This window comes from Zosterops lateralis (genome assembly GCF_965231275.1).
Source record: "Zosterops lateralis genome assembly, chromosome: 18".
NCBI lineage: Eukaryota > Metazoa > Chordata > Aves > Passeriformes > Zosteropidae > Zosterops > Zosterops lateralis.
Window position 1 is genome coordinate 1,694,710 of NC_139778.1, and position 25,848 is coordinate 1,720,557.

The following is a 25,848-nucleotide window of genomic DNA, read 5'->3' on the forward strand; positions in this document are numbered from 1 at the left end:
ACTGAAGGAACTGATAAATCATGGAAGGAACTGATAAATCATAGAACCTGTCAAACTAGGCTTTTGCATCCTGAATAATCAATAGACCCCATGAATACAATACAATCATAAACAGTCCTGGAAAAAACAGGATTTAGCTGTCACTAACACTAAAGGTTAAAAAGTCAAAGGGAGGAAGACCCATCTTACTTCATCATTTTGGGACCCCACCCTATAAAAAAGACCACCGACCCATTTTAAGGAACAAACTCCCCAGGCTTAATGGCTTTTTGGGCTAATTACCATACAAAGCAGGGAATGGGATGTACCAGAGTTATAAATATGCATTTGTGTTTTGGGTATTCAATACTCCTGGACATAAAAGACCCTGTGACCATCTGTAAATTGTGGTGTGTAATAAACAGACACTTTCTAACTTTAAACTGTTAGAGAGTCTTTGTCCATCATAGTTGGATATTGGTATTAGATCAATATCCAGAGTTTTTTAAATAAATCATAGGGAAGGCATGGGATGGTAGGGAAGGCTTCCCTTCTGCCAGGGCTCAGCCCCATGGATGGTCCTGCCCCACTCCCAGAGCAGGAGCAGGGGTGGGGTGGCAGGGACTGCTCCCCCTGTGCTGGCTGTGACCAGGACTCACTGGTTTTCTCAGCAGTGTGTCTGTCCTCACCAGCCAGGGCTGGTGTCACCTTCATTGCTTATCCACTGCCCCCCATCTGTGGTGAGTGCACGGGGCACCCGTGGGCAGAGCAGGGGCTATGCCAAAGGTGGAGATACTGATCAGGGATGGGAGGAGAAGCTCTACTCACTGCAGGCCTGTCCTGCACCTGGGCTGGTGCTGTGGGAAGCAAAAGAAGGTAAACAGTCCTTCCCTAGACATCAGTCCCAGAGGCCCTCTGTGTCCCCAAGGTCCCTGGCCACAGTTGCTGTCATGCAGGTGACAGTTCTTCCCTGGGGAAGGAAGGCTACAGAGGTAACCAGGGAAGGGAGGAGACCTGAGTGAAATGTGGCAGGATCAGTCCTGAAAACAGCCCCACGAGCAGTGTGGGAACAGCAGAGGAACTTGCTGGGAAACATTGTACAGAAGGAGCCTGACACAAACCATCCATTTTTTTTCTTTCAGAGTGCAGACATGGACAGGGGGACATGACCCTGCTGTCCACTTCCAAGGGTGGAGCCCGCAGTGCAGCTGTGAGACGAAGGACTGAGACCTTGCTGATGCTTCTCCCCTCTCCCTGTTGCACCATTGCCCTCCACCCACTGGAGGAAGCCACAGCATGGAGGGGTCCAGCCTTAGTTCTGCTCAGAAAGGAAGCAGGAGGGAGACAGCAGGAGGTCAGTGAGAGCTGGCAGCAACATTATCTGCTTTCCAGCTGGGGTGGGACACTTCTGCCAGCAAAGAGGAGCTCTGCTGTCCCTCTTCTCACAGGGGTGTTTCATGGTTGTGATGCCTTGAGAAGGCTGACCTGGAACAGAAACTAGACAGAGCTACAAGAATAAAGTCAGTATTTATTAAAAGGCCTTAAAGGATACACCTTGGGCAGGACAAGGGCCTGGCCAGGGCTACACCCAAGTTGGACCCAAAATGGTCACAAAATGGACAACCAGTCATGAGGTTTCACACTTTTATAAGTTTTGGTCCATTTACATATTTGGGTTAATTGTCCAATTAACAGCTTCAGGTTGAAGTTCCATCCTCCTTGTTGCTCTCTTCAGTTCTCTGTTGTTTATACCTTTTGGGCCTGAAGATTGTAATGGTTGTCCTTGGCCTCAAATTGGAAAGAGATTGTTTTATCTACCTCCCCTGTGAAGAGAACTTACTGACACTTAATATGAAACTCAGCTACACACTTAGGCAGCACAGAATCTGAAAAATATGAAAGCTAAAACTTAAGGCATCAGTTGGGAGGTACCAAATAACTCCCATAAAATGCTGCCCCAGTACACTCTGCTTCACTCTGCCAATGGGACAGGAATTTTGGTATTTCTGCAACAACCTCACTGTCTGTCTTGTCCAAAACAACAAAATAAACAAAGCCATGACTACCTTGGAGGTTTTTTTTGGGGGGAAACACCTGGGGGAGGTGTGGGAACTGAGTGAGCTTTTCCAGCCAGTTTTAGGGAGCTCCAATGCAAAGCCTCATTCTCTGAACCTCCTGCCTCTCATTTCAAGTTGTCTCTCTTAAATGACCCAGGATCTCACAACATCCAAGGAGAAAAGGCATCACCTACCCTGGGAAGCCAGGCCAGGGCATTTGGACTTAAGAGTGTCAGTAAAATACCTACCAGCTCTTGGTGGGTACTTTATATTCTGGTTCAAACTCCTGTGAAATGGCTGCAGCCAAACTGCTCAGAGACACACAAAATTTTTAAACCTTCATAAGGTCTTTCAGTAACTGGACGGAATTCCAGAAATAAGCATCCATTCCTCACACCACAGTATTTCTGTTGGCAAAGAAACAAGCCCAACTGGGGAAAAAAAGGTGCTCTGTTTTATTGACTAGAAGTGCCCATCAGCCTGATGTCAGGGAGGGAAAGTCTCCACTGCTTAGCCCAAGGCACAGGTGAAAAGCAGACTCAGAGCTGACTGAAATGAGGCTGATTTATCCTGGTTCTTGCTCTGCCTTCTCAATCTCAGAGCTGCAGGTGCTTCTCCATCTGCTCCCTCAACTTGTATTTCTGAATCTGGAATAGAGGGCAGAGAGGAGGGACAGAGACTCAGAGAGGAGCTGGGACAGAATGCCCAGGACTCCTGCCCTGCCCCAGCCCCCTCTTACCTTGCCTGAGACAGTGAGGGGGTACTGGCTCACAAACACAACATAATGTGGGATCTTGAAATGCGAGATCTGGGAAGAGAAAAACAAGGGCTACACAGCCTGAAAGGAACAGCCTGGCACTGTCAGGGTTGGGTCCCCCAGTGCTCTAAATCCATGGTCTTTCATCCATGACTCCCCAGCAGCCCCTGGGGGTACTGGTCTGGAAGGAAACTGAGGACTGGGAACCCACCTTCCCTTTGCAGAAAGCTTTAATCTCTTCCTCAGTGCAGTCCTGCCCAGCCCGCAGTCGGATGCAGGCACAGATCTCTTCTCCCATCCTTAGATCCTTCACACCCACCACCTGGATGGGACAGATGGACAGTGTGACCCTTGGGGACATCCCTGGGCTCCCATGGGGTCTGTATGCTGGCCCATGGCGTGTTCCCTGACCCCATAGCACAGGGTGCTGGAGCACTGTGGATGCAGCATGGACTCGTCCTGCCTCTGCTTCCAAAAGATGGGGCAAGAGGTTTCAAAAATAACAAAGAGACTTGTTAGGCTGCCACGAGTGCTTTGGGATCTCCAGATGAAATGGCAGGGGAGGGATGAGGTTGAATTACTTGAAACCCTTATAATCACAGATCTTAGTAGGGCACTGCCTGTGACAGCAGGAAATGGGTTTCCCAAGCCTGAGCCCTCTCCAAAGTTTGCTCCCACTATTCCACAAGAATCTTACTGTCATTCCCTGCCTTGAACCAGTATCTCAAACTGCTAGGGACACGTTGATCCTTTTGAGTCCAGAGCAGTGACAGAAAGCCCTAGAAACCACATAAACAGGGCTGGTTTGCAACCCATCTGCACTGGGACTGTTCCAAGGAGAGATGCTCGCCTGGCACAGGAAGAACTCTGACTAAATAACCAGGTTATTTATGGGGAAACTTGTCTGGCACAAAACCTGGAGGAGAACAATCCCAGCAGACAGGGAGCAGCTGCTCAGTCCTGGAAATTTTTGCTATCTCGTGAAGAAGTGAAACAAAGTCTCACTCCTCGTCTCCAGGGACTTGTTGGAAGAGTGTTCCTGGATGTCAGAGTTGAGCAATTAGCGGTAAAAACTGTCCTTCCAAACTGCTTTCTGAGTAAGAATTTCAGAGGGAGCTATGAAAGTGGACAGACAGTTTAAAACTGAAGAATGACAGGCACTTTGCAGATGTGCAGCTGAAACTCAAGGGGATTGCCCCAGTCCATACACCCCATGCTAGGAGCTCTCCCTGCCTCTTCCCATAAGCCTCTCCCTCCTCCTTGCTAACCAATATTACATGAAATTTGATGCTGAAAACAGGGAAAGACAACCAGGTACCAAGCAGCAATCCCAGAAGCAACCATGCAGGAATCCCCTTTATGTACAAGATTTCCAAAAACAGCTGCTCACTCACCCCACCTCCTCCCACTCACCTGGACCTCCTCAACCTTGGGATGGGTGTGGAGGAACTGCTCAAGTTCCGCTGGATAGACGTTCTCTCCTCCCCGAATAATCATGTCCTTGCAGCGCCCTATAATTTTGCAGTAGCCGTGCTCATCCAGGCTCCCCAGGTCCCTGCAATGACAACACCCTTCTAGTCTTGTCCCAGCTGGGTGAAGAATGGCTGATGCTTCCACCCAGCCAGGGCAGTATCAGAGGATAATGGCTGAGATGCCACCTGAACACATGGAATAGATCAAAGAGCTCCTGTTACAGAAATTGGCAGCACCTACACAAGCACCAGGGCTTAGAGGGGAGGTAATTCCTGCCCCTGCCCTGTATCCCCCCAGTCCCTCCATCCACAAGTGGCCAGTGACAATCCCCCTCTCCAGGGACACTCAGCACCAAGGGCTCTGTGCTAAAAGCAGTTCTGAAGTGTCAGAGACAGAACAGAGGGATAAACTGATATAGTTTTCTCTTCTTTGGAAATCACAGCCAAGCACTCCTATACACACCCATGCATCCCCACCCCCTGTCACCCTGTGTCTGGGAGAAGTGGGGCTGTTCTCACACTCACCCTGTCTTGTACCACCCCTCAGCAGTGATCACTTCTTTTGTCTTGGCAGGGTCATCCCAGTAGCCCAGCATGACACAGTAGCCACGGATCTGAATCTCCCCAGGAGCGTTCAGGGGCACAGGTTGCCCTGTTTCTGGATCCTCAATTTTTGCCTGGAAGAGAAGAAGGGCTTAATTAGACACCAGCACCAGACAGGGAGGATGGAGTGAGATCTGCTGCTGGCAGAGCACCTGAAGCTCGTGGGGAAGGTCATGGTCACCTCTGTGTGGGGGAAGATGTATCCCACTGTCTCAATTTTCCGGTCAATGGTGTCATTGGGGAACCCCATGAAGCTGACAGGGCTGTTTTCTGTGGTCCCATAGGCAACCTGCAAACACAGGAGAGGAAATGTGTCTCAAGGAGAAAGGGGACCACACAGCTTCAGGCACAGCAAAGACAAAGCTGGTCATGACTGCAGGGGACAGTGGGGTGGGAGGAGGAGGAAGTTCTCCCAAGCCACTCAGGTCACAGGAAACCCTGCTCTGCTGGCTGTGGATGGGGCCCTGCAGACACTTCTGCCAGAGAGTCTTGGGAAACAGGAGCTAAAGCATCACTGCACCTGCCTGCCATGGCCTTCTTCACCTCCCTCACAGTGCTCCAGGCCCCATCACCCACAGCACTTGGGGTGCCCTGTATTTTTGACACCCTAACTGCTATTCTTGGAGGACTCCAGGGTTTGCCATCCTCTTTTTCTACCCTTGCTTCTCCAAGCCCTGTCCTGTTGACTCCACACCGTCTCTGCCAGAAACTGACTTTGCCTTGGTGCCCTTGCAGCCAAGGTGCTGAGTTCACCTTGCATCTCTAACAACTCAGGGAACACAGGACACAACTTTGGAAAAACCCTGGAGCCAGCAGCAGACTTCTGTGGGAGACAGTGTGTCCTGCAGCAGGGCTGCTTGCTGCAGATCCTTTTGTGCAGACATCAGCCCCTGTAACCCTTGTAAGGGCATCACGAGGCTGCTCAACACTTGGCACAGCTGCCCTTACAGACCCAAAGCCTCACAGCGGGACAAAAGCTTCTTGCTGCTAAACCTCCCTCACAGCTAATCCTGATGGCAGGCTCTGAGCCACCTCAGCTGAAGGTCACTTCTCCTCAGAGGAAAATTCCAGTGCTTTATGCCCAGCTCAGTGGCCAGGCTGAGGTGGCAGGAGCTGCACAAGGAGGTGCCCTGGGCAGCTGTGAGCTGCACCAACAGCATCACCTCTGGGATTGCTGTTACATCTCCAGCTCCTGGGAGCTGCATTTCAGCAGTGGGAGCTGCTGGAGCACTGCCCTGGTGTCTCTGACCCACTCAGAGTAATATCACCCCAATAATGTCACCTGTGGCTGCTTTTCTGGGAGAGCATGGCTGTGAAAGGGCTCATGTGGGAAGTATTTCCTCATTTCTCCTCCAGTTCTCCAGACAGACATGTGAACAACTCTCACTCACCAAATGGCTCTGGCACCCAGATCTGGTCAGTTCCTTCAGAGTAAATGCCCAGGTGTCCCTACATGGTCATTGCTTGGGCATGGTGCTCACCCACCTCCAGGCACTGTGCCCCAAATTAATGTGGGGCTTTGCAAAGGACTGTGATGAAGCATGTTGAACAAGGATGAAAATATCCTGAATGAGCTGAACACAACACTGGTATAATGTACAACAGTGTGTAATAACACTGGAGCACTTGGCACTTTCCACTGCTTGGAGCTGCTGGAGGATCTCATGTTGGGCACAGTCTGTCACAACGGCTGATGCTCTTGTTGACTGCACCAGGGTCAGCGTGAATCCAAGCTGGAGCCTGCTTTTATCCAGGAATCTGGAGAACTTCTCCAGGATGCTGCAGGGACCATCTGGTGCAAACTGCTCTGCTTGGAGCCTGGCAGCCCCCAAGAAGCAACTGTGAATAGGCTTCTGTTCCCAGACACAAGGACAACTTCCCAGCCAGGTGCAAACCCACAGCATCTCATGCTCAGACTGGATTTCTCTCCCACCCACTAATACAAATCCTGTGGCTGGATCAAATGACCGACCAGTCCCAAATCCAAGACCTAAAACACTTACTAAAAATCCCAGTGCCTTTGTTTTTTTGTTTTACTCTGCTGGATGAATTGCAGTGTTGGTCCCAGGATCCCAGCCAAGCCCTGAGTCAATCCTTGCTGCCTCTCTGGGTCACTCCAGCAGTTTAATTGGATGCAGGAGCAAGCAGCTCCCTGGCAGGATGATGCTGTGAGTGCTGTGGCTCACCAGGCTCCTCCAGATGCCTGGCCCTGTGCCCTGTACCCCAAACACCAGCTTTTGATGCCTTGACCTGTGGCTTGTCCCCATAAACACCCTCACCCTCAGGAATGGGCTTCCCAACTGGTCCAGCTGGCAACACGAGTCTGAACCTCCAGCCCCTCATCTGCTTCCCAGTCCCTGCCTTCCCCTGCCTGCACCAGCACATCACTCTATAGCCGCACACCAGGATGTTGCTCCAGATCTTTCCAAGATGTTACATCCCTCTTAGGATGGTTTTCCCCAGCTGTATTCCTGGGATGGCAGCAGGGAATGGAGCAAACCCTTGTGCCAGCACTTCCCAACCCTTATCTGACACGTGGACCATCCAACATCTCCACTGTCAGCAGCAGATGAAAACACTTCCACGAAACCCCACACACCAATTTAAACTTGGAGATATCTATGAAGATTCCTAGCCTTCATGACCCAAAGGGACACTTAACATCATTCAGCCTTGTCATCTGGTGTAATTCAATCCAGAAAACCTCACCCAATAATTTCACCATCAGCTCCATAATTTCCACTGGAGCTGTATCTGGTGTCAAAGCAGAGCATTCCAGAGGCAAAGATTCCAGCTTGGACCCTTGGCTTCAAGAGGAACTACAAGAATACAAAATATAATTGACTGCAAAGCCTTTTTTTACTGAAGGACCACAAGTGACCCCCCCAACACCCAGATCAGCCCTGCCCTCAGTGATGACAAGGACAGCTCCAAAACAAACTGCTGCTTAACTTGCTCCTACCAACAAGAGAGTCATTCTTTGTGAATCCCAAGCCTCTGTATAAACCAGGAATAAAAAGACCATCTTAGCAGAACTGTGTTTTTTAAAGCACATTTCCCAAACATTTCCTGCTAAAGCTGTTCAAATACTGGTCACTGTGGAACAGGCAAAACAGCCTGACGAGGGAAGCATCTAAAAATTAAAAATAAAGTAAAAACAATCAGACTCCAGTCTCTTTAGTAAACATTTGGGAGGCAGGCTGATCTGGTGGGGACAGTGAGGACTCTGAAGACCCTGGGTTTTTCCCAACTGTGCTGCTTATTTACTGCATAACTTGGAACAAGCCACATCAGCCCTCTGCTCCTTGGTTTTGCCCTGCATTCAACAGCAATAAAACCACCCAGTGCCCTCCACATTCAACTGCTGCTGAAAGGCTGTAATGAAAAGGCTGGGACTTGTACCACCAGTACCCCAAGTGGGTTATACTGGGTGGGACTGGAGCAGAGGGTCAGGACTGCAGGAGGGCATGAGTTCCTTGGAGGACACCCTGCTCTGGACCTGGGCACTGCTCAGGGAGGATCTTCATATTCCTTGTCACCACCCTGTGGTTGTGCCACGCTGGAGGATGATGATGGCAGGGCTTGAACTGCCAAACTAAAGCCTACAGAGATCGAGCTTTGCTGGAGACAATATTGGCCTCGGAAAAAAAGCAGCAAATTGACCGTGAAATAATAGGGATTTTCAGACTTCAAAGAGGGCATAATGAACAACAGAAAGCAGACTGGCAACACAAGAGATGTGCTCAGGGACCTCTAACAGGCCCTTTGAACCCCGCTCAGTGTAACACGCTGGATGGATCTAATTATCCCTAAACCCGTGCTGAGTGTGTCTGTCTTGCATATCTCCACCAGAGTGAACCCCAGCCCTTCCCATCACAGCCAGCTCCAAATCATTCTCACTGAGCAACAACCTTCCCTCACTCAGCTGCTCGCTGCCAAGATCACCCTAAACTTTTCTGTCCCCTGAGGACATGCATCTCCTTGCTTTGGATGAATCCCACTTTCCCAAACTGTGCTGGAATATTCCTGAACCTTCAGGATTACTTTGCTGCTGAAAAAATAACTTTTGATCACATCCAGCCTGTGTCACACCGAGATCTCCTTTCCTTCCCCAGCAACAGTACCATCTTTGTGTCAAAAACACCAGGACACAAACAAATAGGTCTTGCAGGACAAACCTCCAAGAGTGGCCACCCTGTTGACATCTCTCCCCACAAAGAGAGCTGCCAAACAGTCCCAGTTTGGATGGGGCTTAAAACAAATCCCAAAAATATTAGGTGCCCAAAGCACCTTCTTTGTGCTGTGGCACGGAATGGCTTTGCCTCAGGAGGAGACCAAAAGGACAACCCAGTGTGCCCAGGCTGAGACTGCACTGGGAATGAATCTCCTGTTATTGCCCAGCGAGGACAAGCTGCTCCTCGTGGTCTGGAGTCAAAGCTGCCTCTCTTCTCTCCAGGCCAAGCAGAAGCCTGGAGTTTTGGAAGTGTTTCTCCCCTTCCTGTTAGCAGTGCAGAAGTGCATGTCAGCAAAGACATGGGCAGTTACTGGTTTATCCAAAGTGTGATAAAAGGTCTTTGCTGTGCCTAGTGCTGGTGCCAATGCATTCGGGAAAAATGAAATTAAAAGGAAAATGTGAGAGGAAAAGTACAAAGTGTTGTGTGAAGGTAGAAAACCACTGTTTTGGGGGTATCAGGGCACTCAAATCTATTGGAGAAGGGAACAGCAAAAATCTGGGGACAAAGTTAACATCCCTATGGATTTGGAGAGCTCAGCTCCCACCAAACACATGGCTGGAAGTCCAGAATCTTGTTGCTTCCACGAGGCATTTTAAATGTTCTCACAGCCCATTTCCACAGCTACAGAAACCACCTACTCATCAGGTCCTCCCCAAAAACAAGGTGGGGTGGGATGGAGAGGCCAAGGACAAGCAGAGATGTTGTCACCACATCGAGGCCATTTTCCATTTTGAGAACAGAGGGGACCAATGGCTGGGGAGCATTTGGGAATGTCAGAAGTCTTGCATGGATCAGTGGTGCTCCACAAGAGAAGAAGGCTCTGCAAACCAGGACAAGAGCCCTGGCCAGAGCAGTGGGATGCTAGGGAACATCTGGTGCTTTGCAGGGTGGACACAGCAGGGCTGGGAGAGGCTGTAAGGGCTGGGTGAGCTTCACAGGAGAGGCCAAGAGCCTCATCCAGCAGCTGCTGGAACCAGCAGAAGGGAAGTGTGGGTGGACATCAAAGGGGAGCCAAACTGGCAACAGATCAATGGGTGGAGGCCATGCTGCAGTGGAAGAAAACCATCAGACAGAAGGAGGTGGACCCACCATCACCTCCCCCAGCTCAACAAGTAGCCCCCACACTGCAGTGATGGGGACCCTTCAAGAATTTAAAATAAAAAGGGCAATTCAGGTCTAAACTCAGAGCTCTGGATGTTACTGCTGGGACAGGTGCTGCCTGGAAGAGAGGGGAACCCAGGAAAGCCTCTGGGACTGCCCTTTGCCCACCCATCACTGCTCCTCAAACACTGCCTGGAGTGTACTCTGCCCTTGGGACAAATTCATGGGACACTGCAGAACTTGCACCTTCTCCCACCCTGCTCCCAATGCAGCACCCAGTGCCAGGGGCTCAGCTCCACAAGAGCCTGAAGCCTGAGTCCTCATCTTCAGCCAAAATGAGAAGGGCTGCACCCCAAGGCCAGCTACACTGGTGCCACTCCAAGAAGGTGGTTGCAAGCCTGCATTGTCATAGGAAATCAGATCTGGAGCCCATAAAAGCTACAGAATCAGACTTAGAAGACCAATGGTCTATTTTAACTATGGAGCTGTCTTGATATGCCAGAATTGTTCATACTTACAAAAATAAAGATTAAACATGGAAAAGACCATCTCCAATATTGTACCAAATCAGTCCAGACCTCCAGCACCAAAGAAACGCCCCAAATCTATATTTATACTGCTTCAAAAACTGTATTTATTTGCTTAGCCCACCAAGAACACCTCCAAGAAGGAGAGGAGGGGAGTCCAGCATCTGCAAATCACCAGGAATGTTGGCAGAACTATTAATCAATTAAGAAAGAGAGCATGGAGGGATAATCCTGCCTCTTCTGCAATGTCCTTACAGTGTTGGTCCCAGGGGATGTGTGAGGTAGGAGCTGGCAAGGACCCAGCTCCCTGTGACCGCAGCACAGGGACACTGACACTGCTCCATTGTCACCTGTAGACTGCACACCACCCCCGAGTGGGACCCAGACAGGCTTTTGAGGATGGCTGGACATTTGCTAGCCAGTTGAGGCTGCAAAACCTGGTGTGGGAAGAGCAGAGCCATCCAGAGAGCAGCTCAAAACACAAACAGCCAGGAGCCAGGGGAGAGGTGCCAGCTGCAGCAGATGCCAAACAGCCCCCACCACAGGAATGTGCTTCCATGCTGGGACTGCATGGAAATCAAAAAATACTAAGGGAAAGAACTTCATTTTATTCACCATTTGTGTCTGGAGAAATGGAGCTGAGGAGCAGACTCCTTTTCCCTCTTGCCACTCCACTGTGGCACCAATAATAACCCGGCATCCACCTAAACTCTGCTTCAGGCTCAGGACTGGCAGGAGTCCTGGAAGCAGGGACAGCTTCCCAACTCACACCAGCATTGTGGCAGATATGTCCCAGCATTTTCACAAGGAAGCTACAGGTCTCACTGGTGTCCACAGGGACAGCACACACATCCCTGCAGGGAGAGAGTGTCCCTGGCCCCCCAGATCTGCAGTCTCCAGCAAATATAAAGGGTGGAAGGAAGGGAATTTTATCCTGAGAGGAAGAAAGAGAAGGAGATTTGAGGTTCGAGCAGTTTAACATTTGAAAAGGGTCTAGTTCCAGAAATACACATGGGTAAGGATGTATTTAGGGATGGGGTTTGCAAGGCCCTCACTAGATTTTTGTTCCAACCTGACCCACACTGGCCGAAATCTCTGCAGAAGCAATAAGCTGTTAGATGACTTTTTTTGCAAGGGGATGGGAAATCCAAGCAGCACAGATTCAGTCCCCAGATTCAGTGCCCAGCAGAAACAGGCAGGGTTTTAAATATCACCCACCAGTTGCTCTTGCACAGAATAACATAACTGTAAGTATTGCTCATCAAATGATTACACTGAAAATTGAAGCGGTTGAACCTGCTCAGAGAGAAAAATAAAATCAATTAGTAGATAGAAGATGATGCTTTAAAGGTGTTTTTTTTCTTCTCCAGTCATTCACCCAGCTCCCCGCCTGAGCTTTATGAGCAGTGCACACTCAGAGGCTCTCTCAGAATCATGGAACAGCAAACTGAAGAGGCAAAGAAGGAAAACACAGAAGGTTCTGTCTATCTCCTGTTTCTCTATCTCAAAGGTCCTGACTAAGGCACTCAAAGAGCTTCTCCAAAGAGAAGAGCATGTGCATGACCACTGTGCTCCCTACTGAACCAGACATAAGTCAAAATATACCATTGTTTTGATCAAAGAGTTTTAAATCCTACAGTAACCATGAGGTGCCTCCAGCAGGAGCCTGGAGCTCTCAGTGTCAGAGCATCTCTCCAGAGGTGAGAAGCTCCTGGTGCTGAGGTGAGCTGCTCCATGTGAGGGCATCACACCTCAGGGCTGACAAACACCAAAAGCGTGATGTGGCCTGGTTTGCACCAGGGTCCCGCATTACATCATCAGCCACAGGGTCACCAGAACCACATTTCCACCCCAGACGCCTATTTTCTCCCCCAAATTAGTTCTGCAGCACAAACAGTGCTCAGACTGACAGCTGTAGAGCAGAGCAGGGCTGCCAGGCCCTTTGCATAACACGGTCCGGAGCGCGCCCGGCAGCGCCAGCTGATTCCTCACTGCAACAATGGAAAAACCCAGAAATCTCCATGAATAAGCCAGTCTGTGTCCTAAGTCAGCCCTTGGATTTCCTCCCTTTCTTGAGCCTGTCTCGCCTCTGCACAGGCTCCGCTGGGGCTCTGCAGCCAGCCTCAGGAGCAGAAATCTCAACAAGCTCACAGTTATGTGCTCAGCTCTCAGCTGTTTGCTGCAGCCAGGAGCTGGCTGGAAATCAGTTCAAAATGTTCCAGTTCCAAACCCCACCCCACAACCCCTGGATCTCCCTCTTCACACTCACAGAAGCAGGCACTGGGGCTTTTAACTACTTTGCTTTAGCCTCTTTATTGGGAGAGCAGGGGACCTCCCTTGTGGTGTTAACTCACCTTTGCCACCACTACCCTAAGACAGGAGCCAAGGCTGATGCCACTCCCAGCTCCAGCAGTGATTTTTTTGCTTTGCTACCTCTCCATGGCTTTACCAATGCCAATGCTTTTCCCTTTCCACAGCTCTGCCTCGAGAGTCACAGACATTGGCACCTACCTCTACACCACTGCCTGGCATTTCATATCCCCCAGCCCATGTCCCACCACTTCCCTGCAGGCTCAGATGCTGCCCCATCCCTTGTTGGAAGGCACGAAGTGTCCTGACCATGACCATATTATCCTCAACTGTTCATAAGAAAAGACATATTTGAAATTAAGACTATCTTTGCAATCCGTTTCTGCAGCCTAGATCTGGAAGTGTTCAACCGAAATTTTGCATTCCAAGACCATCTGCAGCACTGTTGGCCTTTGGCATGATGCCGTATCTCTCCAACCCCTGGCTGGGCAAACTCCTCTTGAATCAGTGGAAAAAGGCACCCCACTCCCCACCAGGAAACTTCCTCTGTGAGAACAGGACCAGGTGCTTCTCCCCAAACCAGCTGAGGCTAAATAGAACCCTGGAGCCTGCTGGAAGCTCCAGCAGGAGGTGGCTGTGGAGCTCAGCAGTGCTCCCTGCTATGCTGTTCAACCAAAACAGGCTGTTTTCCCTCCTGCAGATAAATCTGGGCCCTGCTCAGTTCAGCAGAGACTAGGGAGGCTCTCCACAGAGCAGATCTGCATTGGTTCTTCCTGAGTATTTGCCTCCTATTTTCCTCCAGAGATGAAAACTACCTCTGCACATCACTCAGCAGCAGGGCCAGGCAGGGCCGTGGACATTCCTCTGCCTGGTGCCAAGGGGTTAAGCTCACAGTCAGTTCCCAAAGCCAGTTGTTTCCAACTGGCTGCTGCCTGTGGTTTGTGGGAAGGGATTTTGCTTTTTAATAACATTATAAATAGGGCTGTGTTCAGTATGCTGCAAACCCAGTTACTCTCTCTCTCTCTCTCTCCCACCCATCACTCTCCTCCTCTCACTTCTCTTCCCACCACACTTAATTCCAGATCTGACCATGAATGGGTCAGGCTTCCTCCTGGGTGTCCTCAGCCTGCTGGCATGTCTCGTCTCCACCATGCAGGCATGTCCCTCCAGCTGCCACTGCCACGGCGGAGACCTGCAGCACGTCATCTGTGACAACGTGGGGCTGAAGAAGATCCCCAAAGTGCCTGAGCAGACACGGCTTCTCAACCTGCAGAGGAACAACTTCCCCGTCCTGCCCACCAACGGCTTCCGTGACATGAAGAAGTTGGTGTCCCTGCACCTGCAGAGCTCACGGATCAGGGAGATCTCCACCGGAGCCTTCCGGGGCCTCAAGAGCCTGGTCTATCTCTATCTCAGCGACAACCAGATCAGTGTCATAAAGCCAGGAGCCTTCGATGATCTCTCTGACCTCACCTACCTGTACCTGGACAAGAACAAGATCCCAGACCTATCCAAAGGGCTCCTCTCCCCGCTTGTCAACCTCTTCATCCTGCACTTGGGCAGCAATAAAATCCGGGAACTGAAACCCGGGGTCTTCAGTGGGGCTAAAGATCTGCGCTGGCTCTTCCTCTCTGACAACTCCCTCACCAACCTCCTACCTGGGGCCATGGAGGATGTAGAAAACCTTGCTGTCCTCCACCTGGACAAAAACCAGCTGAGCAGCTACCCTGTGAATGCAATGAGTAAACTGAGAGTGCTGGAGGAACTGAAACTTTCTCATAACCCAATTGAGGTTATCCCTGACAACGCCTTCCAGTCCTTTGGGCGATACCTGCAGACACTCCACCTGGACAACATGAAACTGAAGAAGGTGAGTCCTTTCTCTTTCCACTTGCTCCAGATCAGAAATGTGGGGCTTGGTTTTCTTCCCCTTTACAAAGCCCTTGGTTTGCTGTCCCTCCCTTGCAGAGGAGAGGGGAGATGCAGGTCTGCAGGCTCTGCAGGCAGCAAGGCACTGACAACACCCTGACATGGCTAAAGTGAGGGATGAGAGAGAGCACTCCACCCCTCTGTTGAGTTATTTATGCAAAATCAAATCTTCTGGAGTGATTAAGCCCTCCAGATGGATGCAAGGCAGTGCATTCCCTCCCAAGCTGGAGGTGACAGCAGACACTGAGAAAGGTGTCTGGGATGCTCCAGGACAATTAGGAACCTTCCACACTCCCAGAAACAAGGTGAGGGATGAGAGGTGAGGAGGACACTTCCACATTGCAGAGCTGAACTGCTCTACCTCCCTTGCTCAGCCCAAGTACCTGCTGTAGGTCAGGAGACTCCTTGGAGGGGCTGTGAACAGTCCTGGTTTCTTACCCCTGCCTTGCAGACAGGTAGGGGTACAGACCTTCATTCCCTGCTGCCTCCCAACCTGACACGTTACAAAGAAAGGTTTGTTTATTGATGCTCTCTCAAAAGGAACTCTTGCAGCATCTTACAAAGAAGCCCTGTTCCCACTGGAGGGGAGGAGGGACATTCAGGTATCCTGAAGGGCAACACAAACCCCTACTTTTTCTGTGAGAAAGCAGGATCCACAGGCAGGAGCATCACACTCAGGGAATCACTTGTGTTAGGACCTTGAAAAGCCAGGCAGTGCTGCAGAACCCAGCACAGCACCCTGATGCAGCCTGATGTCCTGGATGAATCCCCCATGGCTGGAAAAGGAGGGTGCTGCAGGCAGAACAGAACAATTCTCCCTGGGATGATGCTTTGCCAGGAAGCCCAAAGATTATCCAGGTGAGGCAGGCTGGGACTGCATGGCAAAGCAATGTCCACCACATGCAGGAAGATGTGATGAAAAAGATAATTTTTTCACAACTCAGTCTCACAGGGATGTACAAATCACATGAAAGCTACAAGAGATGCATCAACCAGAGTTTTCAAAGGCATATAGCATCCCAAAAAGCTCAAAAACTGGAATTACAGCTTGTCTAGGTGCAGAACACTAACTAAACCAGTTCAGTATTTAGGCCCTTTTTCACTCTGAGCATTAACATTTCAGTATGGGACTGAGCAAACTTAACATTTGAAAAGGATCTATTGGCCTTACTAGGCAAGACCTTAGAGGTGCTGTGACAGCACTTCTGTAGACTCAGTTCTAAGGCACTTTCAGTCAAATATTGCAGCATAGTGTTGTACCAGCTAGAGAGGTCAGAGTCCCAAGGTACATGTTGAAGAAATTATACTCTGGGGTTTTCCAGGGAAACATGCATCCTTGCTTTGGCCAAGAAGCAATGGTTAACAATTCCAGCCAGCAAAAAGGACTTTTTTTTTAGCAGTGACCACCTGTGGACAGGGACTTAAAAGGCTCTTGTGCAGCCAGTGCCTCCTTTCCTCCCCAGCAGCCCAACAGGACATCAGTTTATGGGATCAGCACTAATAGGGGTGGCTTCTGCAGCTTTAGGGCTTGCAAATACAAAGCTTCCAGCTCAGCATTTTCCCTTCAAATCCTCAAAGGCCTCATACCCAAACAGCCCACGTGTGAACTTTGCACTGCTAAGAGACATCTAATCACAGAGGCTGCATGATGCAGGAAATCACCACCAAATGCTCTAAGTGCTGCCAGGATCTTGACTGCAGCTCTTTCCCCTTCACAAACACACCATCCTTAGCTCTTCCCTGCATGGCTGCAAGATTTTTGAGCTGATCAAGTGTAAACACATGCAATTCACCCCAGCCTAAATTACATTTGAGCAAAAGGAAGAGCAGCCCCCAGGCTCCAGCACAGAGCTCCCATTCCCCTCCAGCATCACAGACTCACACCAGACCCCACAGGGCTGTGTTGCACAGGCCAGGACTCTCCTTGTACCTCAACATGAGACAGGCACCTCTCTCTGCATATTCAGTGTAAAATAACAGCAGTAATCCTCCGTTTAAATAAGGGATAAAAATCACCCTTTTCTTCCCAAAGACACGCTCTGGCAGGCAGCTGTTACAGCAGATGTGAACTCTTCTCATGGGGCTGGGAGAGGAATGAGCAGCTGAGACAGTAACACCACTGTCCAACCTTCCCTCCCCTCTGCACGGCACGCCAGCATCCCTCAGAGCAGCTCCACTATCAGCACAGTCCAGCCTTCCTGGGTCAGCTCAGTTTTTCTGGAGAAGGCCAGCAATGCTGACTGTCCAACAGCTACAGGGATCTGGGAGTCTCCAAGCTAAGCTCTAATCCCATCCAGCAATGCTTAATTTGGAAGATGATGAAAGTTCACAGCTTAAAATAGTGCATTTCCTCTGTCAAGCTTTTCAGCTTAGAGAGCATGAACAGGCCCTGATGGTCCATGAGAAGTGCAAGGTTCTTTTCAGAAATGGGAGCGCAGGTCCTGGGGCTGGGAGGCTTTGGGAAGACCTAGTGAATGTCCTCTCCAACCTTTGGAAAAAGCTTTCCCCCCAGTTTGAGAGGAGGGAGAAATGGGTTCTCACAGCCAAGAAGAGCTTTGTGCTTTGTCAGAGAGCCCCACTCCAATCCATCACTGCCATGAAGTTCCTGTTGAGAGGTTTGCTTTCAACAACTTTCCAACTTGAGTTACCATGGAAAATGTCAGGGATGAGGCCTCAGGGAAGAGAGGAGAGGGCTGCAGAGTCAGGTCTACAAAAACCTCTCCTGCTTTTTGGCAGCTTTCTTAAGGGAGGCTCTACCTTAAAGCCTCCCTGTCAACCAAGAAAACACAAATTTTACAGCATCCCTTGCAAAAAATCCCACTGGAAATGAGAAAAAATGGAGGAGGCTGAGGTGCTGGAAATCTGTCTGTATTTCTACATTGCTCAGATGCCAAGTGTAACTTTCCACTCAGAGCCACCAGGCACTGCCAAAGTCTACAGCCCCTTCATAGGCCACAAACACTCCCTCCTTCAGTCACTCCAGGATAGGCAAGGGAAAAAGCCTCGGGAGGATTTCCAGCCTTACAAAGGAATATACCAGAAAATATCTTCATTTAGAATGGAGAAATATGGCTTAAAAATAAAAAAGGTTGCCAGACTTCAATTTATTTAGGGATGTGGCTGCAAAGACAAGCCCACATGGATTTGGGACATAGCTCTCCTTGCAGGAGACTCCATCACCCATGAGCCTGCTGTCTCTCAAGTGTACAGAGCTTCCAGCAAGCCAGCTTCCTGTTCACAGCTTCTTCTCTTGCTCTCTCCATGCTTCAGAGAATGATAGAACAGTCTGGGCTGGAAGGGGAATTAAAGATCATCCCTTTCCAAAGCCCCCTGACATGGGCAAGGACAGCAGGTTGCTCCAAGCCTTGTCCAACCTGGCCTTGAACACTTTCCATGGATGGCACACTCACAGCTCCTCTAGGAAACACATCCCAGTGCCTTGTTCTTATGACACTCGAAGTCTGGGACAGAACCCCCAGGTTTGGAGTCCCCATTCCCCAACCCCACGTTCCTCACCACAAACCTTTGCCTTTCAGTTTGCAGACAACGCATTTGCCGGTGTGACCGTGCTGAAAACCGCCCACCTGGAGAACAACCGGCTCACGCAGCTGCCCCGAAACTTCCCTCTGGACAAGATGGAGACACTGACCATCTCCCGGAACCCCTGGCACTGCAACTGCCAGCTGGCACCTCTGCGCAAGTACGGCACCGCCACGGTCCCCGGGCTCTCCCCTGAGCTGTGCCAGCACACTGCTGTCACACCGGGCAGCTTCCCCCTGATGTTGGTGGTTTGTCCCTTTTTCAAGCTCCTCTCTTCCTTTCCCCCCATGTCCCAGGTGGCTGAAAGGGAACCGCACCCGTGCTGAGGACAGCTGCTCCACGCCAGCCCAGTACCGGGGACAGCCCATCCGGGACACCCCGGCCCTGCGCTCCTGCAAGCTGCCCACCAAGAGGTCCAGGAAGGGGAGCCGCCATTAAACACGTAAGATGGTTCCCTTTTAGTTGCACCAGAAGCCCCAGCACTTTTTGTGGCATCAGTTTTAAAGGCCACCAGGGTTTGGCTTACAGCAGCTCATCCATCCACCCACAGATGTCTCTGCTCACAGCTGCCCCATGAGCCCCCAGAGCAGAGAACCTGCCTGTAGCATCAGGGATGGAGTCAACTCTGTGAAACAAACATAGGGCTAAAGGCAGGCCTGGGGCAGAAAGTAGGAGCAAAACATGTAAATAAAGATGAAATAGAGAAGTAAGGATCCTGGAAACACACACAGAATAACTTTGAAATCTTCAGAGCTTATATTGCAACATGGGAAAAACTTAATCTCCTTTTGCAGCAATTGTACATTAGCAAAAAAAACCAAAAGCCCTACACTATAACAGAGTTTAAGCACCAGTCATGCTTCAGGCACTATGGTGACATGCACCCTGTCTTAACAGCAAAGCCCCATATCAAGTCAAGATATAACTGTTATGCAAAAAGGATAAACACAATATATCAAAACAAGGGTGGATTTAGCTGACTCTTACCCTGAGCTGGGACCACACAAGCTCTACGTTTCTAACCAACTGGAGGTGCTCAGCCCTTTACCCTATTAAGGTCCTTCATGTCTGATGTGAAATCCAGGGCAGGGCATTGCTGGGAAGTCTTGCCCCAGACTGCCCAGCCCACAGGAAAACAGAGATCTTCCATAAGGAGCAGCTCTTGATCCAGCACCTCCCTTTCCACAACTACAATTCCCTCCAAGACAGTCAGGTATTTAAAAACAATGGCTGTTGCCTTCAAATGAGAGTCCCAGAGGAGGGAGGTTCAAGACAGCAAATATTCTTTGGGTAAGGTGTCCTGGGCCAGGACATGATTCAGAGACCAGGCTGCCTTCCCCTCCAGCAATGAGCTTTTGCTGACAGCTACCAAGGCAAACACCAACTGTGAAAGCTGATCACACAGACACCTTCCACAGCTGGAAACTATCAGGGGTATTAAGTTCAGCCTGCAGAGGAACAAAAAAGCCACAACTGTCATCACTCCACCCCAAGCATTTTACCTCTTCCCATCCCAAAAACAGGTCTGGTGTTTGTAGTTTTCAGAGGACTCTGAATGAGCCTGCAGTTTGTAAGCTCTTGGGAAAGGGACCTTTGCTCATTTGTTAAGGGAAGTGCAGTGATCCTGCACTGCACTGTATGAACAGAGGTGCTCATTGTGCCATGTTATGGCCATTTGATCCCCACTTCACTAAGGATATGCACAACAGGATGGAGAAAGGAAATTTATGACTAAAATGTCAGGGATTATGCCAGTTGCTCTGTGCCTTTTTAAAGTGGTTATTTCTCTTGTAGTGCCAGAGGGTTTTATGGATTAGGGATGGAAATACCAGTCATTCCATACAGGGCATGAAAAGTTCTGCTCTAAGCATGGAAAAACTTCAGTTTTCTAAACCACAGTACTTAAACATAGTTTATTTACAGGTCTGACCCTTCTTAATCTTTTTTCCCTGCCTGAACTCAATCCCAGTTCACTCCTCCATGGTGAGAGTAAGAAAACCATGACAATAATACCTGGAGTTTTTTTCTGTAGCACTTTCCATCCAGCTCCCTCAAACAGGTTTACAAGTGCTAATGAAATAGGGAAGTATTTATTCCAGTCTTGCAGAAGACAAAGCTCAGTGCCTTCAGGTGTTAGTGTCAAAATGCAGGTACACAAACTCCAGTGTGGTGAGCATGAATTTTATGCAAGTACCTCTGACTTCATCACGCACCTCTTGAGTGCCAGGCAGCTGTCAGATACAGGGGTCTGTATTTCAGGGATGAGGACTGTCTGGGTCACTGGCTACATTTAAGATGAAAAGCTGCTTGATAGTTTCTAAAACTTCACCTGCCCTGGATTTTCAGAACCAGGGCATCAAGATAGTCCACTACTCTTGAAAATTTTGCTCTGGGTTTCCTTCCTTTGCCAAGAAAGTGGTCCCTGACCATCAGTACTTGGGGTAAGATCCTCAGGAGTCACACAGAGAGTTGGCAGAGTAGCTCAGAGACAGGACTAACCCATTTCCTCTGCAGTGGGAAGTTGTAACAGCTCCTTGACTCCAGACTCCTCACTTTCAAGTATGGGCTTCATCCACTGATTTAAGAATAGACAAATGTTACAAGTTTACTGCTCTGCTGGAAAAATCCCCATAAAAATGTGGCTTTCTCTCTTTTTTAATGCTAGCAGGCTCCAGCATGGCCCGTCCTGGTGACCGGTCACTTCAACCATTGGAAAACTACTGACTTCTGAGTCCTTCCTTGAACTTCTCCTACCAGTCAGGAAACACTTCTGATATATCTGAACACCTGCAGCCTCCTCTGAATCCCTGCTTCTCTGCTGATCACAAGGATGGAATCCACCTTCTCAATCTTTTCCAACATCTATGTATTTTAAAAGAGGCCTTTTTAAAAACTAAACTATGCATGACCATACTAAGACAAGCTAAGCTAGATCCTGCCAGTAAAACACAGTCATCTTTCCCAGAAGAAACATAACCCACACCCCTGATCAACCAGCTGGTCGCTGTCTCCCCCATTCCAGAGGAGAGGGAGCAAATGGGAAGGTAGGAGCATCCCTCCCCCAGCTGCTTGATAAGGAAAATTGGTTTCGACCCATGCAAAGAGACTCCCTTGCCCTCCCACAGAGGGGATCCCTGCAGGCCAGGGCTGAGGGGACAGGTGAAGCAGTGATCAAGAGCCAGTGGCCCTGAGGCAGCAATCTCCCAAAATTGGCCAGAAATCCTTTAAGGGCAGCAATACTGGGAACCTCCAGAACTGGAGCCACCTGAAGAGTGGATTCCCTCCCACTCTGTAGGGTCACCAAGATGTCCAAGAGGAGAAGGAGTGCATGGTGCAGTTGGCTCAGGCACCCCTCCTCTCCTTCCCACCCACACCTGAGGATCTAGCAGGACACCAGGATGACTGTGGTTTATTGTCACAACTATTACAAAGCCACAGTTGCAATTCAACTATGTTTTTTAATCCTAAAGAGTTATATAAATATATGTCTATTTATTCCTCTGTAACAGTGTAAATGACCTTTAAGAGGGTGAGAACTCCTCTGCCTCCTATATAGAAATCGAATTGTATATTTTCTTATGTACATCTTCTGTATAAAGCTCTTGCTGCAAAGATTAAATCAACAAGTCTCTGTGTGTCTGCCTGAGGGCTGGAGGGATCAGGAGTAACATGAGACCAGTGGCACAAATATAGACTTAATCCTCTTTATCCCATGGGCAGAGCAACTGTTTGGGAGGGTTTTATTATTTCTCTTGCTACAAAACAGGAACATGTGACACCTAATGAGTCCTGAGCTCTCACTGTAATGCTTGAAAATATTTTGTGAGGCCAAACTCAAGCTTACTATAAAAATAGGTAGCTGTCAGCAGACAGAATTCAGGCAGCGGCACCAAGGCTGTCCCTGGTGTTTCCAGCTCGGCATTAAGAGCATCACATCCAGGAAAAAAAGCCTGGCTGCATCCAGGACAGCTCCAGGACGGATGCCCTGGATTCCCCTGGTCTGTGGCAGAGCACAGAGTTGTCCCTGTAAAACCCTGGTGCTGGTGCAGTCGGGGTCTGCCAACAACAACAGCCTAATGTGACTTCCAGACCCACATGTTTATCCATCATGACTGGCTGCTTCCTCAGCCTTGGGAAGCAGCATGGTACCAAATTAATTTCCTTTAGGGTAAAACAAAATAGTCCTTTTTTAGCTCAGTCACTGGCATGCAGATGGCAGGACATACCTAGGAAATGTGTCCACTAGAGGGTCACTGACCCTCTTGCTGGTGGCCTGTCCCCCATCTGCTGGTGGCTCTTACACAGGCCCAGGGTGGTGGGACATGCAGTGGAGCAGCAGGACACATGGCCCAGCACATACTGCCCTTCTGGCAATGCAGCACTTGGGGCTGCACGTGTGGATGGCACCATTCCCAAGACCTGACTCAGACACAGTAAAAAACAGGCAATGAGGTTTCACATCCACAGGAAATCCAGGATGGGGAAAGAAACTCGACAGTTCCCCAGAAAGAGGAATACAAGCACCCATCCACACCAGCATGAACCAGCACTGCCTCTGCCATCAGAATCCTGGCAGTGTGTACAACTGAATGTCAGTAAAAGTTCTGAAATGAGCAGCAGAATTTCACTTAATGACATTGAATGTGATGCCTTGTCTTCTTCCAAAGCTTCCTCCCCAGACACCTCAGCAGCAACCAGGCAGAACCCCCACTTGTGTCTTCCAGCTCCTCCAAGCCTTCCCTCTTCAGCCTGACCTCAGCAGCTCCAGGATCACCCAGCACCACTGTGGTCCAGAGACACCCAAACTCGGAATCTCACCACAACAAACACCCCTTCCAGCTCTGGTCACAGCAACCACAACTCACCACAATTTCTGGCATGTGCATCTTGGTGATAATTGCCCTCAGGATCTCAGGGGGAGCAGGGGAACCTCCAATAATTCCTGGAAGAAAGAGGAAAAGACCTTGGAAACCAGCTATTTATTCCCAGCAGTGGTGCCTCAAATGGCTCTGCACTCTCAAATTTAATGCTGACAAGACCTGTGGGATACACTGATTCCTGTCAAAACGCTTCCTAAATCTTTTTATACAGGTCCTAGTTGTTCTAGAAGCAAAGGCTGCAGCAAGGCTAATCTGCCTTTCTCAACAGGAAAATAAACTCTGTAACACAAACCTAGTCCAACCTGTGGTTGTCCAAAAATGGAAATATTCGGAGCAGAAAGAGGCAGTTTTATAATGGGAATAAAACTCTCATCAATTATCACCATAAAGCAAAAAATCTTTCCTCTTGCCTTGCACAAAGCAGCCCTTTTGGGAGAGGGTAGATCCCACTGCCACCTGTTCCAGCCTAGGATGACAGAGCAAAAGAGTGGGGTAATATATGGGCTTTGGTGGGGAACAGGATGAGATGGGATCATTTTGCACATAGCAGAGACCATTAGGTAACCTGCTAAAATATTTCCTTATGCTCCAGCACCATCTTCTCCCCATACTATTATTGCCTCAAAAGGCCTGGTGGTCTGCCCAGCTCTTTCCAAGGTGGGCTGTGACATGAGAGGAAGCTCCAGCACACAGCATCACATCCTCCAGCACTGGGATGGACTGGACTTCAGAAACAGGCAGGAAACTTCAGCTCTGAAAAAGAAATCTGAGCTTGGCTCTACTTTAGGGACTGCACTAGCCTGAGACACAGAAAGCAGCTGCTGCCACACGGTGGTGGTTGGAGAGACAAGAGTTGAGGAAAATCAGGCTATTCCTGACACCTTCCCCTGTAGCTAAAATAGAAAGGTCCTTCCCTAGACTGCCTTCAGATAAAGGAGTCCTAAAATACATAATGATGGAAGGATTCCCAAAGGAAATGCAGCATCAAATGAACAGGGGAAACACAAGGCTCATGCAACTAAATTCTTCCCACCAGAAGAGACGTTTGCTCACAAAACTAAATACAACCTCCCAGCAGGGAACTAGGAATATCCTGGTTCTCAGGATTTTTCCATTTGAGTTCTGGGACTTACCTCCCCGGAGACTTGACAGGTCATAGGAGTCAAAGTCCGGCTGGGAAAGCATGTCTATGAACATGGTGGGTGTGCCAAGGAGGAAGGAGCATCTTGAGGAAGAAGGGGAAAAAAAGGCAAAGCTGCAGAGGTGGAAACTGGGGGCAGCCCCAGCTCAGCACCCATCCCACCCTGTCCATCTGGGGTTGCAGAGCAGCAGCACAGAGGCAGGCACAGCATTATGTGCTTTCATCAGCACACACAGACATACATCTGCATAAAATATAGACATAGGTACATGTATGATGCAGACATAGCAACAGTTCTTTTGTCTCCCAAGCTATACGTGAGGAACAATATGGAAACACAACTATCCCAGCAGCAGAGTTGGATTTGGAAAAGGAGGGCAGGTGTTCAGATGTGAAAAGACAGCAGCCACAGCAAACCAAGACACCACTGTGCTTCCCAAAGCCAGAGCCCCGTGGTGACAGGAAGGATCCCTGAATTTCAGGAGAAGGGTGATACACTCCCAAGCACAGCTGAAAAGGCAGACTTTGGCTCCTGAAGTGCCAATGCAACTGAGTGCAGCAGCAAATCTGCCTCTCCCATTGTGGGAAGGAAGAGCACAAGCAAGGTCCTGGCAGGTGGGGCAAGGGAAGAAGCAGAGCACAAGGCCAAGAGCTGCTCTCACTTCTCTCGGGACACGGCCTCCAGCGCAGCCCTGCCCTCGAAGCTGGGCGATGAGAAGATGCAGGAGGAGCCGTGCAGAGCCATCACCATGGAGCCTCCCACGGATGCCAGGCAGTGGTACAGAGGAGCAGGGAGTGCACAGCGATTCTCCTGGGATCAACCAGACAACAGTGATGTCCTGGGTTGCAGTGTAGGATGTTCACAAAGTATTTATTCTCTCACCATCTTCATGAACTGTTGAAACCAAGTGGGGCAGAGCTCTAGTGTAGGACTGTCTTCTGCTCATGGCCTATCAATGCCTTGCCCAGGACTCACAGGGAACTCCCTCCAGGAGCTCTCTCTGTTTAATGGGCCATCAAGGAGCCACTGCACGACTCCTCATCCCATTGGGAGATGCTCCCAATGCCCAGGGGGAGGAGCCAAGCATTCCCACCTGGAGAGAATCTGGGATTTGGGACAGGACAAGCAGCCCTTACCTACTGGGTTCCCAGAGGAGCAGAGCTCCCAGACCTTTCTACAGGATCACTGCTTCAGAAAGAGCTCCTCACCTGGACTGCTCCCCCCACCCTGCTCAGGTGTTCTGCCAGTGGTCTTTTCTATTATTGCATTTATTTTATTTTACCTTTTTTTTCTTTCTTCCTATTAAATTGTATTTA

The 25,848-nt window shown here is 49.6% G+C and overlaps 2 protein-coding genes across 2 annotated transcripts in view; one reads left to right on the forward strand and one right to left on the reverse strand.

Annotated features, from left to right (window-relative positions):
• Positions 1–2,470: 2,470 nt before the first annotated feature.
• The window catches only part of ACSF2 (acyl-CoA synthetase family member 2), a 37,069-nt gene continuing 13,691 nt past the window's right edge, over positions 2,471–25,848 (reverse strand). The window contains exons 8-16 of the mRNA XM_083874321.1: positions 25,194–25,342; positions 24,524–24,615; positions 23,376–23,452; positions 5,050–5,157; positions 4,791–4,942; positions 4,207–4,348; positions 3,005–3,115; positions 2,776–2,844; positions 2,471–2,683 (exon numbers count right to left, since the gene is read on the reverse strand). Coding sequence (XP_083730447.1) covers positions 2,633–2,683; positions 2,776–2,844; positions 3,005–3,115; positions 4,207–4,348; positions 4,791–4,942; positions 5,050–5,157; positions 23,376–23,452; positions 24,524–24,615; positions 25,194–25,342 — 951 coding nt within the window. The 3' untranslated portion in view covers positions 2,471–2,632. The remainder of the gene's footprint in view (positions 2,684–2,775; positions 2,845–3,004; positions 3,116–4,206; positions 4,349–4,790; positions 4,943–5,049; positions 5,158–23,375; positions 23,453–24,523; positions 24,616–25,193; positions 25,343–25,848) is intronic.
• Positions 14,035–22,109, forward strand: CHAD (chondroadherin; the record flags this gene model as incomplete). The annotated part of the gene is given in 5 exon segments (XM_083874322.1): positions 14,035–14,051; positions 14,053–14,911; positions 18,507–18,670; positions 18,807–18,952; positions 21,179–22,109. Coding segments are annotated over 4 exon segments (1,182 nt in total). The 3' UTR covers positions 18,949–18,952; positions 21,179–22,109.